The sequence below is a fragment of the Mya arenaria genome, chromosome 2, assembly GCF_026914265.1.
Source record: "Mya arenaria isolate MELC-2E11 chromosome 2, ASM2691426v1".
In the NCBI taxonomy this organism is placed as follows: Eukaryota; Metazoa; Mollusca; class Bivalvia; order Myida; family Myidae; genus Mya; species Mya arenaria.
This window is the reverse complement of record NC_069123.1, coordinates 41,676,108-41,691,947: the sequence shown is the minus strand read 5'-3', so window position 1 is coordinate 41,691,947 and position 15,840 is coordinate 41,676,108. Positions and strand designations below refer to the sequence as shown.

Genomic DNA, 15,840 nt, shown 5'->3' with positions numbered 1-15,840 from the left:
AATTGCAGACAATAGCATGTCTCAATTTTTTACAGTTTTATTCTTCATATTCACAACTCTGAAAATATATCTATATGGACAAGAGAAACATCACAGTTTGTTAGAAAACTAGACAAATAACAGTAACAAAAATACGGGTCACATGTCACCTATGAAGTGACGTCACTTTTCGGCAATGTGGCAGCAATAGTAAGAACAGACTGGGTCTGTGTGGTCAAATCGGGCGGTCTTTGTTATTTACAGATGACGTCAATCAACCTTAAAACATGTGTATTTTGAACATTATGTTGAACAGTTACAAAAAAATGACTAAATTCAATTTAATTAGTTGAATTCCTCACATGCTTAATTTTCCAGACATTCATCTAGTGAAGCAATATAATGATGTTCTAGCATTCATATACGGGGTATATTTATGATGGGGCACAAAAGTCAATTTCACATTGACAATCTTAACAAAATGAAATTGTTTGGAAACGCTCGTCACATGTGGCAATTCTCCGGATACTTTCCTCATTCCCTTTAACGTGTAGCACTCCAGCATGATATCATAATGAATAGTTTATACAGTTACAATAGTATGTACATAATGTATGTTTAAAATATATTTACATCGTTCAGTTATGCAATAGTATACATGTACACCACAATACAGATGGATGCAATTAGAATATGTACACCATAAATTGACCATCTATAATGAAATCATAGCATGGATATATATAATTTGTATAACACTGTAGTTGTGTTTCATTCGGTAGACTGCAGGAAAGAAACCCAGCGATTGGCTGGTTATTAGCTTTTCCTCAGCCCCTTTGAAATGGAAAAGCGAATCGACGATTGGCTATTGACAAGGCGATCTCAAATAAGAAACACAGCAATTGGTTACATTAATATGAACTCCCGAGGTTATACACTGATTAGAGGGTAACCAATGACAACAATGGTTAATTTTCAATGAAATAAGATGTTTTAGTCTCGGTTAGCCATTTACAGTTGTTGGACTTGAATAATGTCGTCCTTTAATGTACTCTTGTAATATTTTCAGAGCGGTAGAAAGTTTAATTACATCCAGACTTCACGAGTGTATTGCCATTGTCATTCATGACCTTCTGGTAATTATACATCAGCTTCTTTAACCTTTAAGTTTATGACCAAGTTTTGAACATAAAATACCTGGGAAACTTTTAGTCGTGCTTTGTTCAACAATCAAATGTCGCTCGTGAGAGACATAAACTCACGCCAATAAAAAAGTTCCATATAGATATTTGAAAGAAACATTTTGTCATGCTGTGGGTTTTCGTGCGCGTTACAAATTAAGATTGAATTTATGGTCTGAAAAATAGTTTAAAGTCTACATATAAGTATTCACTGGCGTTCGTGCTAGACTGTTATTACCCTTTCCCCCATTCCTAGTGAGACACCATTCTACATAATAAATATCGTGTTTAAGAGCATGTGAAGGGTAAATAACTCATTTTGAATATCAATCTGGGAAAACTTTAACATAAATTCACCACTTATAAATTCACATCAATTTCCTGTCCGCAAAATATTTGAACATTTAGCAAATATAACAAAACACCATGCTATACACGCCGAAAGATATATCCATTAATACAAGTCTTGACATTGAGACAGACGACATCTGTAATAAACTGAAGGGCATATGTATCAACATTTCACGACGATGCCGCAAGCCTTTAACTTGCTCGTGTCGAATGTCATTCTCTGTAAAAGCTTCTACTGATATTCCAATCGCCTACGTGAAACGAATTGAGGAAACCAGGTAGATGGGATAAACCAGTCTATATTTCTTCGTTTTTTGTTTTGCCCGAATATGAAAAACATTTTTCGTCATTTTGATGCATCCTTATTCGTGTGTTTGGGCGTCAGCGATGTTAACGTCCGGTTCTCCTGACACATTACCAGTGATAAGGACCGTCAAGAACTTGTTGGTCCATATTGGTTCGGGACACGACTCGGCGGTTATTATAATATGTTATGTACAGATATGTACATTTTTGGTGTGGATATCTAAGCACCAAACGACATCAAAATGGTTGATTTAGGTCAAAACAATGAAATTATTCTCACAACCATTTAGTATGAATAACGATGTTATACATCAGCTATGCATTTATGTCTGGTGGGATTTCTTCTAAAGCAGTACACGTTTCAAGTTACAACACTGCTGACAGTGCACTTCTCGTCTGCTTTTCATGGCACAGCGATTGACGCAGGCGATACCTGATCACAGTCTTGGCGCGTGCGCAGAGAGTGCCATTGTGCGACCGGCACCCGGTGTGACTGGAGCATGCGTGCCCAGTGGCTCACCTCGAGCGGACCGGTACCGTATTTCCCCAAAACAACGCGCCCGACGAAGTCGTCTTTGCTCTTGGAGTTGTAGTCCCACACGGACACCACGAGGGACGTCGTGTCGAGCTGCTGGGGTGTGATGTTGAAGCTTATAGACTCGTTGAATACCGGGTCCAAGGTATTCTTCTTGCAGGTGGTCTTCTTCGTCTTCACTGGCTTTTCAAAGTGCACCAGCGTGATCTTAACGAACGGGTCTGAAACAAAGGAAGAGTATGTTGGAAATGCATCATCGGCACCCCAGTGTATCATAACCTATATGCCATCATATAGGTTATGATACGCTGGGGTGCCGAGGATGGGGAAATGTAGCTTTAACGGGACACGCGTTTAACTGGTAAGACTACCCGTTCCTATTTTTGAATAAGGAAATAAAGCAGTTTAAATTAGTCCTATTGAATGATTCTTATAACCCTACAACCAGACAGTGAAATCAGTCGAAAAACTTTTTTCATAATTAATTATGTATCCCGAAACGAAAAACATTCATAGTTCGCTGTAATTATAATGATTTGTTGAATCAATTAACTTGACGTTTGTAACATTTAAAATTAATATAATAATGACTCATACAACTAGCAGAAATATGTTGATATATTTCAGTTTTACGACTAAAATCGAAAAAAAAAGATCTTTGTTGAATCGGCCCCATCACTTTTTTTTAAAGTTAACAGAGTCGTTAGCGTCATCGCTGTTTACTGCTCTGGAAGTTTGGTAACTATTGTTTTGATCTGCAGTATGTCTAACAAGACCTGAGACAACTGTTTCAGCTGTAACCGTTTATTGAGGTATAATTATGTGCACATCCTGAACTAAGGTTAACAATGATTTCGTTTATGACCTTTGTTAACCTGAGCAAAGTTTTGAATATTCGGCCCAATATTATTATTCATAAACATTTCACGTATGGTGCAAGCATTTGGTATTTCAATTTGTATCAGTTAACTCACGATTCGCAATGCATGCAACGGTCAAATAAAAGAGAGCGTTGGTTTGAAATGCTAGATGTTTCTTACTCTTACTTCAAATGATTTTCAACAGCTTTTATAATGTTCGATCGCATTTTTTTCGAAGCTAAATGTAATGTACTTCTTCGTGCTTACCTGATCCTCCGACAATATCGGTCTGTAGAAGCTGTTTAGCTTTGATGACGTCAATATTGAGCCTTCCTGCTGACGGAAGGTAGTTCAGCGACAAGAGAAGCTCTCCTAGTTCGTGTCGATCCTGAAAACAAACAGGAAGTAATGTCATATTGCTACAGAAGGGCTCGGTCGACGTCATAAAATGTAACCTTAAACCACAATAAGATCAGGCAGTAGTGATGAAAGATAATCGAGTACAATCGATTAATCGTCGCTGACAATGCTATGTCGGCGACTATCGATAGTGGTTGTCCAAAATCGATGTCGCTAATGCTACTTCCGGTAACTACGTATTTTTTGTGGTGGTAAATGTCGAGTAAATGTCATTTTTTGTTTCCGGTAAATTCTCGTTGAAGTCATTTTTACATGGGAGGTCACTCTCTTACACTTATGCGGTGCATGTAAACACTTTTGCGTAAGAACTCTCCCAAAATTACAAATTGTATTTAATTGTTTATATATTTCATAAAACCTTCTTCAATAACCTGTCTCTATGGTGTAGTGGGTCCGGTCTTACCGGTGATCCCGGCTCGATGCATCCTGTTTTTAAAACCTTTTTAATATCGTTTGTAATTCATTAATTTAATTTTTTGTGAAAGTTTTATGAAATTAAGATTTTCTAATGTAATGTTCTATATAACAGTTTATTAAATGTTAAGCTGGTTCACAAATATTTTATATGCATTTACATGGATAATACGCTAATACAACTTACTTGATGGGGTGTGCATCAATTCGCAATTAATGTGCAATTATTAGTATTTGTTGTGTTGTTATGTTTTCGTTGAGTTATAAAAGACAGAAAAAGGTTATGGAAATTTACATACTGTTGCAAATGGCATGACTATAGCATCACGCGTACTGATCTCAGGTTTAACCATTTAAATGATTATAGTGATACTATGTATAAAGAATTATTGCTTACTGATATTATGAACTTCCGATTATTGTCCGATAGTAAATCGAAATGCTTGGTCCGATCCGATTCGATTATCAATAGCAAATGGAATCCGATTTTCAAACACTATCAGGCAGTTTAAAAAAACTACACAATTTGTGTCCAATACTTGTGTGTGTCTTTTTCCAACTGGGATCACCTATGGGGCTTCAATCGGAAATAACAGTAACAGTCATAATTTTGGTCATATTTATTAGAAAAATTTGAAATGGTTCTGAAGACGTTTAAATTTAGCGATCCCCGTCCTGAAAATGCCAACGACCTGATTCTAACAAGCGAATTAATAGTATTTCTCATCTTAAAAGTGAACTCAAAATTCTGAGCAGATAAAGTCTTCTACAATTTCCGAAAGCACGAACTCCTTAAAAGGAAGACACGTTGAAGACAAGATATTGCCCATTCTTCTAGAAAATTAGCAGGATTATATTTCCCTGATCTATAAGTACAGTTAATATTGCCTATCCTCGAACAGCGTCCATTAAAACTGTCACGTATTTTGCCTAGCAACAGAACAGATAAGCGGAGAAAGCAGTCAGGTTCATCGCACGTCGTGGCTGTAATGTGATTTTTCTCGAAGAAACACAATTTGCAGTTGTTTTGATGAATGATTTATCTTACAATATAGGTAACGCTTGTTTTTTTCCCGGTCATGAGTGTGGCAGAATGCTGCCGCTGTGATTTCTTGTTGTGTTGTTGTTGATTGTGGTTATGTTGCTATTGTTGTTTAGGGTGATGTTGTTATTTCTGATAGTGGTGTTTTTGGATTTTCTGTTGTCCTTGTTCTTGGATTTTTATGTTTGTGCTGTTGTTATTTCTTTAAATTGATGTTATTGTTGTTGGTGGTGTTGCTACTATCGGTGGTGGTTGTGTTGTTGTTATTTTTCTTTAAATTGTTGTTGTCATTATTGTTGCAATTGATATTTCTGCTGCTGTTGCTATTGTTGCTTATGCATTTGTTCTTATTGTCGGTTGTGTTGTTGTTGTTGATGATGATTGTGGTGGTGTTGCCTCTGTGGCCAAATTACTGGAAATATGCAATGGAATACATATTCCACAAGGGTTTGTGCAATCCGAAGACCTTTTCAAGACGACTGCCATATTTCCGTGATTAAAACTGACTTTTATTATACGTTCATGATTATTTGTCAAGTTGTTATACGTGTGAATGTAAGAGCTTTATCTGTAACTTTTTACGGTGAGTGTCAAATTTCAACATTTGAATTTCCGCATTGGTTTTGAAATATCCCTGTAACTCTTGTAACGCTCTTGAATAATATATCATATTTTCTGGAAAGCTATTTTTGTAACATGCGGCTTTACTGAAATGACTACGTCTCATAAAACGCATTTTGCGTCAAACATTGAACAGTATCGTGACATCGTCCGTTTTACCAGCCATATCGTATTATGATTTTAGACTCTATTTTAGGCGACGATGTTTTCACCGAAACAATGAATTCATAGCGTCACAATTGTGCTTTGTTCTCTTGACTTGTATATGGTCTTATGATAAGTTCGCGTACAACAATAAACATATCAAATTATGTCATGCTGGGTTTGGATATTCAAAATGTCGAACTGGATCGTCAATCGCCTCGACGTTCAGCTGGACATTCAAAATGTCAAGGTCCATTTGAATGTCAGGGATTCAATGTCGAACTGTCTCGTCATTGAGCTTGGGCCATTTGAATGTCAAGGTTTCAATGTCGAACTGTCTCGTCATTGAGCTTGGGCCATTTGAATGTCAAGGTTTCGATGTCGAACTGTCTCGTCATTGAGCTTGGGCCATTTGAATGTCAAGGTTTCGATGTCGAACTGTCTCGTCATTGAGCTTGGGCCATTTGAATGTCAAGGTTTCAATGTCGAACTGTCTCGTCATTGAGCTTGGGCCATTTGAATGTCAAGGTTTCAATGTCGAACTGTCAGATGGATGGATGGATGGGTGGATAAATGGAGGAATGTGTGGATGAATGGCTGGCTGGCGGGCTGGCTGGCTGGGTGGCTGGGTGGGTGGCCTGCTGGCTTGATGGATGGATGGAGTCAACACAATGAAAAAATATAAATAATTCACCCGATGGAATGGATGAGAGGTGGGTTGGATTACAACTATCTAGTACTAGTGTACTGTTCCGTATATTTATTTTAAAAATGTTTGAACGCGCCTACTTAAGCTATGTTAAACATACAACAGTGAACAGCGGTCCCTTACATATTTCCTCCTTCGTGTTCATATATCAGACAGAAACAAGTGGTCATGATAAGACAGGAGCCATTGTTTCCAATGGTTATTAGCAACGTATTTTCCCTATATTATTGCAATCGGAAGGCGCCTTGGCCAGGGCGGTATCGAATCTCGCGGCCTCTGTGACAGTTCCGGAAATTGGTCATTACGTAAGGTATCGACCCGCGCCAAGCCGCCGGCTCCTGTTACCGCTGCCACCGTGGCCTGTCGCCTTTTGAGTCCGAGTAAACAGGCACTTTGCTAATTATAGGAACCGCTCACAAAAGCTTCTTATTACAAGTCTACCACTAATGACAGTCAATATTTAAGTATGGGCACCCCACACAGTGTCTGGGCTAACTTTAGAATTCAGTAAGGGTTTCTACAAATATTTCTTATGTATGATAGTTTTAGTGCAATTAATGAATCGCCACAATTTAAAAGACGATTTGAAGGAGCAGAAATGTCTTAAAGTCAACGTACATTAAGGTCAAGCTGAAGGTCTTTGTAAAGGTTCTGTAGCAAGCAGTAAACATGGATCCTTTCATAGATGTTTACGTGAGTTTAAGAGCTACGCAAACAACGACTAACATATTTTTTATCATAAAGCACCTTCATTCAATCGCAAGAGTGCTAGAAAATAGGAATACTTCCAGTGAAATTTCATGTTATTTGTCGGGAATAAAATAATGAAAATGGAATATTTTTTAGAGAATCCAGATAAACAGCCGATCAGTGCGAAAGATGAACTATCAATTTATCAAAATCAAGAGACATTGTTGATTCCATAGTCTTGAGCTTATTTGGCATGTTATTTTGTCGCCCTCAAACAGAAATAAAAGACATTTTAGTTTAGTTTTGGTATGGACTTTCTCACCAACTTTGCACTGGTAAAGACCCATAACCATAAACAATCTTTAAAAACAAGTCAGAAGTAGGAAAAACGTCAAATGAACAATGTCTAAAGTTCGTCTGCCATTTCCAGTCAATATCAGACGACCGCTAAAATGTCTGCTAGACTTGTTTGCTTCATATTTAACGATCAACGCTTCTTGATCAGATATTTATAAGGACACTTTACTGTCGCGGCCGCTTTCAGATAATGACAGACTGTGGAGAACATTTGCAGAACACAGTTACGATGAACTTCTACGTAAAATTGAATTTCTGTGAAACAACAATATTTCCACATGAACAGAAAGTTCTATTCTAAGTGTGTGTTTGGTTTTGATTATATTAACCAAACAAGAGCCTTAAAATCTACTGCTTCTATTGAAATATTACGAACGTAATTAGAATATAAACCACACAAAACAATGCTTCATGATTTGAAGTTTGCTCAAAAGGTTTAAACCATGACCACATCTCGAACCATTTGCTCGTTACGACATTTTTACCTGCCGGTAAGAGAGCCTGGTCCCAATATCTGGACCAGGCTTAAGTTTAACTGGCTAAAGTTTATTATTTCAATTAGGCAAAAAAACAAACTTCAATTAGATTTTGTTAAATGGAAAATGTTTAATTGTTACTATTTACGAAGCATTAAATATTGCACAAATTATAGAAAATAGCGAGCTTAGCTTAATCTTGTTGTAAGGGAGTTTTGGGATATTAGGGCCAGGATGATATACTTTTAGTACGTACAAAGTAACACATCTATACTTTTAAACGAAAACGGTTTTTTTCAAGGTAAGAAATGGACTTACCGTGTTAACAGGGGAGAGTGGCTTCCAAATGTGAATTCCCTTGACCAAGTTGATTCCCTCCAGGGAAAAATGAACCTGTCCGATGTTACAATGGCGGGAAAACTTGTCGAAGTCCTTGATCAATATCTCCAGAGTCCGCTCGCCCGCCTCTTTGAAGGGGATCTCGAACATGAAGTACTCGTTCCACGTGGGCTCCTGAGTTTTCCTCTGTACGGACGTCTGGTGGGAGTTTTTGGCATCTGGGATGAGCGAGACCCGACAGTACGGGTTTGAATGGGCAAGATCTTGTTTTTGCTCGTCAAGACAATACGGCGGGGGAAGGTCTTTTGCTTCTATGATTTTCACAACTAGAACACCAGTGGACACCTCATACTGAAGTCCAAAATGCACCTGTCCCAACTGATATTTTGATAATTTCTCCTCGTCTGTTAAACATATCTGTCTATTATACTTTTCTGATTCATACAAGTCTTTCTGGAAATTTTCAATTGTTATCTCAGTCTCGCTGGGCAGACGTCGCCGCCCTTGCTTCGGCTGTATGGCCTCTTTGGCGGCCCAAAACTCGATAGGCTTCATATCGATGATGGGTGTGGTCGTGGGCTTTCGGTAATCGAAGGAGAATTGGGAGGCGGAGGTGTTAGAGGACACGGAATCCGTACGCGAGACAGAGTCCGACTCTGCGCGGTCCCGGATGCTCCGTGGCGTGGAGGCGGACTCCACGGTGGAGCTCGTGGAATCCAAGCGCGTGATGGTGTCCCGGAAAGAGTGCTGAATGTCGGATTTGGTTAGCTTCCGGTGCTGCTGGGGAGTCTCCTCCTGGCAACAGTCGCAGCAGCCATATTGACAACATGCCAAAGACCAAACCGCCTCAAGCACCTTTTTCGCAGTGTTCTGAAATAATAAGGAAACTAATACTGTTATAGCTGCCTATATTTGTTCAGAATGATGGGTTGGGGACTATAGCAGCTATCTATGAAGATGTGACATGCAATATATAACCATGTAAAAATTAGGTGTGGTAAATTCTAAAAAAACTCCTTTGTCTTGAAATATGTCTGCCCTTAATCATGCAGGGTTGCTGTATTGATGGTCTCACTTAAGTATTCGCTATTTAAATTGTAAAGTTTTCTGATAGATAAGTTATCGACTATTTTCACTAATGCGTTAATTCTCAGGAAAAGCAGCTCATCAAAATACAACATGACAGTAAACCTTATAGAAAAATTGCATATGGTGTGGGACTCGAATCCACGATCTTAACAAATCTGTTGGCAATGGGTTGTTATTGTTGCTATCGAAAGGTTATTTTTATCACTGGGGTACACTGTTGCCTATAAAGCTCAGGTTAAGCTACATGCTGAATGAGTCCAGTGTAGTCTAACAGGTGGAGCTACATGCGGTATTAATCCAGTGCTTACAGGTTGAGCTATGTCCGGAATGAGTCCAATGTAGGCTAACAGGTTGAGCTATATGCTGATTGAGTCCAATGTAGGCTTACAGGTTGAGCTATATGCTGATTGAGTCCAATGTAGGCTAACAGGTTGAGCTACATTCGGAATAAGTCCAGGGCTTACAGGTTGAGCTTTGTACGGAATGAGTCCAATGTAGGCTTACAGGTTGAGCTATATGCTGATTGAGTTCAATGTAGGCTAACAGGTTGAGCTATATGCTGATTGAGTCCAATGTAAGCTAACAGGTTGAGCTACATTCGGAATAAGTCAAGGGCTGACAGGTTGAGCTATGTACGAAATGAGTCCAATGTAGGCTTACAGGTTGAGCTATATGCTGAATGAGTCCAATGTGGGCTTACAGGTTGAGCTATATGCTGAATGAGTCCAATGTAGGCTTACAGGTTAAGCTACATGCGGTATGAGTCCAATGTAGTCTTACAGGTTGAGCTATGTACGGAATGAGTCCAATGTAGGCTAACAGGTTGAGCTATATGCTGATTGAGTCCAATGTAGGCTTACAGGTTGAGCTATATGCTGATTGAGTCCAATGTAGGCTAACAGGTTGAGCTACATTCGGAATAAGTCCAGGGCTTACAGGTAGAGCTATGTACGGAATGAGTCAAATGTAGGCTTACAGGTTGAGCTATATGCTGATTGAGTTCAATGTAGGCTAACAGGTTGAGCTATATGCTGATTGAGTCCAATGTAAGCTAACAGGTTGAGCTACATTCGGAATAAGTCAAGGGCTGACAGGTTGAGCTATGTACGGAATGAGTCCAATGTAGGCTTACAGGTTGAGCTATATGCTGAATGAGTCCAATGTGGGCTTACAGGTTGAGCTATATGCTGAATGAGTCCAATGTAGGCTTACAGGTTGAGCTATATGCTGAATGAGTCCAATGTAGTCTTACAGGTTGAGCTATATGCTGAATGAGTCCAATGTAGGCTTACAGGTTGAGCTATATGCTGAATGAGTCCAATGTAGGCTTACAGGTTGAGCTATATGCTGAATGAGTCCAATGTAGGCTAACAGGTTGAGCTATATGCTGATTGAGTCCAATGTAAGCTAACAGGTTGAGCTACATTCGGAATAAGTCAAGGGCTTACAGGTTGAGCTATGTACGGAATGAGTCTAATGTAGGCTTACAGGTTGAGCTATATGCTGAATGAGTCCAATGTACGCTAACAGGTTGAGCTATATGCTGAATGAGTCTTTTAGGTTGAGCTACATGATGAATGAGTCCAATGTAGGCTTACAGGTTGAACTACGTACTGAATGAGTCCAATGTCGGCTAACAGGTTAAACTACGTACTGAATGAGTCTAATGTGGGCTCACAGGTTGAGCAACATGCTGAATGAGTCCAATGTGGGCTTACAGGTTAAGCTATATGCTGAATGAGTCCAATGTGGGCTTACAGGTTGAACTACGTACTGAATGAGTCCAATGTAGTCTTACAGGTTGAGCTATATGCTGAATGAGTCCAGTGTAGTCTTACAGGTTGAGCTATATGCTGAATGAGTCCAATGCGGGCTTACAGGTTGAGCTATTAATGCAACGAGTCCCATGCAGTGATACAGGGTAAGCCAGAAAGGGTCTTCACGACCAGTCTTATCAACGGCATTAAGCGTATACTTGTTCACCTTTAAATATTTTTAACAGTATTCACGATTTCTGTTCTGATGTGCTTGAACTCTCAAAGGCGTACAATCTAGAATGATGCCAACAAATATTGTTTATGCATTATTATGTTTAACTAATTGGACTTAAATGGTAAACAAGGCATATAATTTCGGTACAGATAAAAAATAAGCGATATTTTGGCGCTTTTTACTACATTGAATTTGTGGCTAAGTAGCTATTTATTTAAAAAAAAAAAAAAAAGGTTTATCTCTTTTTTTTGTACAACCATCCAACATAAAAACGCCTTAACATTAACAACATTAATTGACATCAACCTATATTTTGCGCTTTAAGTAAAAAAATATATTTTCCCTCCATAAGATAAGTCTTACCTATTTAATAAAAGTCTTAAGTCATGAAATATTAGTGTCCTCGCCCAAGAACGCTTTTTCTATTGCTTAGTTACATTTTTGTGTTTTTAGAAAAACAGATCTCCGAATTGTTTACGTCAAGTGACAGGAAGCCTGGAATCCAACCGTTCAATACTCTGACATTTTCTTAATAGAATCTGACACGCAACCGGTAATCAATTTTTCATAATTGTAGCATGCTTGGACGTCAATTTGATCAGCTTCTGCACTTAGATTAAAACGCCAACCCAGCGTTGTCCTCCAATATTTTTCCGCCCGAATAAACCCTTATAAAACATTCCTCTATCTGCTTGTTCACGAAGGGAGGCATTGATTGCTGTAGTTCCTTGCTGAATCTAAATTTATATCGATTACATTTAGAACAGAACCGATACAAATGCGATTTCTATTAAAAAATTTCAACAAACGAAACAAATGGTCTTCTACATATTAAGATATCTTAGATGTTGCTGGGAAACAATGATTGTCTAAGAAATCGGTTAAAACTCTTTAAAAAAACAAAGCGTAAACATGACCATATGGTGATAATTTTATGAATTTCTGATGGAGAGTCGAGGACCAGAATGCCTGACATTGAAGAGATACACTGGTTCATAAACAGACGACAGGGGAAATGTTCAGCAGTGAATAACGTAAATTTAAAATCAAAGCTGTTTTGTCGTTTGTTTTTTAATACAAATGTCGTACGAAGTTAAGCAACAGCAGAACTACTAAATGTCACATCTTATTGATTTTCGGTGATAATTTATGTAGCCACAGTTGAGAAGTAATGGTTTGCGGTCTACCGCAGATTTCAGAGAAATTCAATATCTCTACGATACCATTCGAGTACACATGCATAACGAGTTTGATAAATAATACATATACATCAAAGTATTATAATAAATAACCAGTCTATTATCAATTACGCATGATTAATTACAGTACACTTTCCAAACTGTCACAGATTACAAAAACAACCACCCTTTTCAATGAAATATTGCTATGCCTATATAAATAACATTGGAGCATTCCTTTGACAACTAAATTAAAATCATTTTAAAGAACCAAATACTTAAAACAAATAACAATTATAAATTAGTTACTGCGATTCCAAGGCAATTATTAGAGTATACTTACAAACTCTATCAGTTAAATACAGGTAAGAAAACAATACGCACATTGTGACATGCAATTACTCACAAATATCCATGTATTGTAAATGTATTCCCCAGTTTTGAAACAAATAAATAACAACATAAATAAATCTTACCGTAAGAAGCATATCGCGCAACAGGTATATAGTGTACTGAAACCGGCTATCGATTCGAAAGGCTTTTATAATGCCGCAGAAAATCTCAGAGAGGCAGCTTTCTAAGCACGGAGAAAAATATCGGTATGGACACTAGTGGCCGTGTTGTGGTCGCCTGCCTCTCCCCTCGCACGCGCCGTAGTCGCCTCCTGTCCCTTTGGTACCTCGGAGGCCGCGAGGTGCCGGGGTTGAGCAAGGACGGTATTTATTCAGGACGATGATACGGACGGAGAGAGACGACCAATGCTCTCAGTAAACTCAACTTATGGAAATAAAAAATGTCTCAAAGGACCCAGTTCATAAATCTGTCAGTTGGGACCTGGTTATAACTGGTATATCTCGTCCTTTAGTGCAAAAGAAGAATCGAAACTTTTGTACTGACCAACACGTTCGTACTAGCAAGAGCTGTTATGATAACGATTACTGCTCGGGTAATTATGTACGTATGGACGACTATGGTCATAATCTGAAATACGTTAATATTCTAGAATATGAGAGCACTTTAAAAGGTTCTGTTGTTATATGGTAAATAACGTACATACCGCATACAATATACGAACCCGCTTTGTTGTAACCCCATTAAAATGACACTTTTATTTAAAATTAATGCATACACATGTCTAAAAAACAAAACCTTTGATTGATAGACCGATAACTACTTACTAAATAATAAAATAAAATATTAGTTACTGATAACAAGATTGTAACCCTGTGTTTAATAGCTGAAAACGCACAAATATCATATGACTGGTGAGTACTTAAAGATTTACAGTGATCAACCAGCGTCTGATCAGCTAGAAATACCGTGTTTTCTGCACCTTTCTTAGAAATTAAACACACTATCCTACTTATGAACCATTGTTTTCGATATTTATTAATCCTTTTTGGTAAACTGAAACATTTTTTTAATTGTGGTACATCTTATATGGGAGTAAGAGTGCATCTTAAATACAACGAGGGTTCATGGCACGGTGGGCGTTTCTCCCACCCCATGCAAATAAGTAGATCCATATATTTGGTCATGCTGGAAATCCTTATCGTGCCAACGGGCAAAGGGAAAACAGAACCAGAATGTAAACGATTTATTAAAATACATTTTACTCTATTTTGTTGTACTGAGGTGAGAGAAAAAGTGTAAGACCCTCGCGCTGGGTGTTCTGTGCAAACTCGATTAAAGGCGATGGCACAGTTTGCTTTAAAGTTCATTCCAAATCTTATATATCCTCCCCCAAAAGCTCTTTTTTGAGGTTATATAAAAGACACAAATAACAAAGATCTGAAGATAAATACGGCGGTCAAAATACAATTTTATTTTTATGACTAGAAATTACACCACTGTGTTATTTGTACGGGCTAGGCAAGTGTCTGGTGACAGGAAAATGTCATACTAAATCCATTTCCCTTACACAAAATAGTAATATTCACCGATCTGAAATCATAGCTCTATAAGCTTACCTTAAACCATTTATCACCCACCTTCTACAATTGCCTTCACAGCAACAATAGAATCTACAGTCCAAATCCATTACGGTGGTGATATACAAGCTTAAATTAGTTATTTGAAAAGTACCCTGAAGGAGTGTTTTTGAACGTTATGCTTTTGCGTTTAAAAAAAAACAATCATACAAAAATAAATACATGTATCCATTAATAACCAAAGAGAAGCCGAAATAACATCTTAATGTAGGAAATTAATTTAGCTTTCTTACATAACTAGAGTTTCGATCGATCAGAGGGGAAAATTCAACTGATTTAGTTTGTTCTTGCTGGATGGACGACAGTGGCGATACGTAAGATGGTACACCCATGCCATACAGATCTGACTTGCATATCAAACCTAGTGATGTGGACAGCGGTCATTGAAGATCAGTGCCCTTTAACGATGATATAAACCATACTCATAGTAACAATATTAAGTCCGCCGACATGTAGATGACACATAGGATACTGTAGTCATATAGTAGAACAGTGAGTTCAATTTTGAGCCATTCTTTGTTTCAATACAGTACTATGCATCTCTTAACCAAATGTTGGAAACAACAACATCACCTGTGCTGTCGCAATGCGCAGGCTAGCGACATAGTGGCATACGCCTTTATCTTGTTTATGGTCAACGATAATGATAATCATGCATTCAGTGCCGTTTAAGAACATATTACAGTCAATGTAACGCTAATGATAATCATAATAAAATTGAATGGTTGTAAATAATAATAATGGTAATTTATGTTGTATAAGTGATGTTGTTTTGGTGCACATACACATGTATTACAAACACGAATTACTAATCCTTTAACTACTTACTTAATAATGCTATTTATAGAAAATATTAATTACTGATAACAAGATTGTAACCGTTAAGTTATAAGCTGAAAACGCAAAACTACTAATTTTTGGATGATTGGTGATTGCTAAAATATTTACCGTGAAATAATACCGCTTAATAAGGTAGATTTTTTTAAGCCGGTTTTTTCTGCACCTTTCTTTAAAATTAAACTCGACATTCTTCATAAGAACTATTTTTTGTCGACATTTATTCGCCCTTTTGCGTATTTGTTTTAATTGTAGTAACTCTTATTTGGATGTAATATTGCATCTTGACTCCAGACATTGTATACGATGTTGTTCAGCGCACTCGGAAC

General features: G+C 37.8%; 1 protein-coding gene across 1 annotated transcript; it reads right to left on the bottom strand.

Moving 5' to 3' along the window:
• Positions 1–65: 65 nt before the first annotated feature.
• Positions 66–13,237, bottom strand: LOC128220444 (synaptotagmin-17-like). The gene is made up of 4 exons (XM_052928839.1): positions 13,160–13,237; positions 8,404–9,294; positions 3,480–3,600; positions 66–2,573 (listed from the first exon to the last, which is right to left on the bottom strand). The coding sequence occupies exons 1-4, from the start codon at positions 13,169–13,171 to the stop codon at positions 2,221–2,223; spliced, it is 1,377 nt and encodes a 458-aa protein (XP_052784799.1). The 5' UTR covers positions 13,172–13,237; the 3' UTR covers positions 66–2,220.
• Positions 13,238–15,840: the final 2,603 nt, after the last annotated feature.

What these genes read in the sequence shown, in the direction of transcription:
- LOC128220444 (XM_052928839.1), bottom strand. An exon ending in CACTCTCCCCTGTTAACACG is followed by an intron (nt 3,601 to 8,403) that starts GTAAGTCCATTT and finishes GTTTGTTTTCAG; the next exon opens with GATCGACACGAACTAGGAGA. An exon ending in CGATATTGTCGGAGGATCAG is followed by an intron (nt 2,574 to 3,479) that starts GTAAGCACGAAG and finishes CCTTTGTTTCAG; the next exon opens with ACCCGTTCGTTAAGATCACG.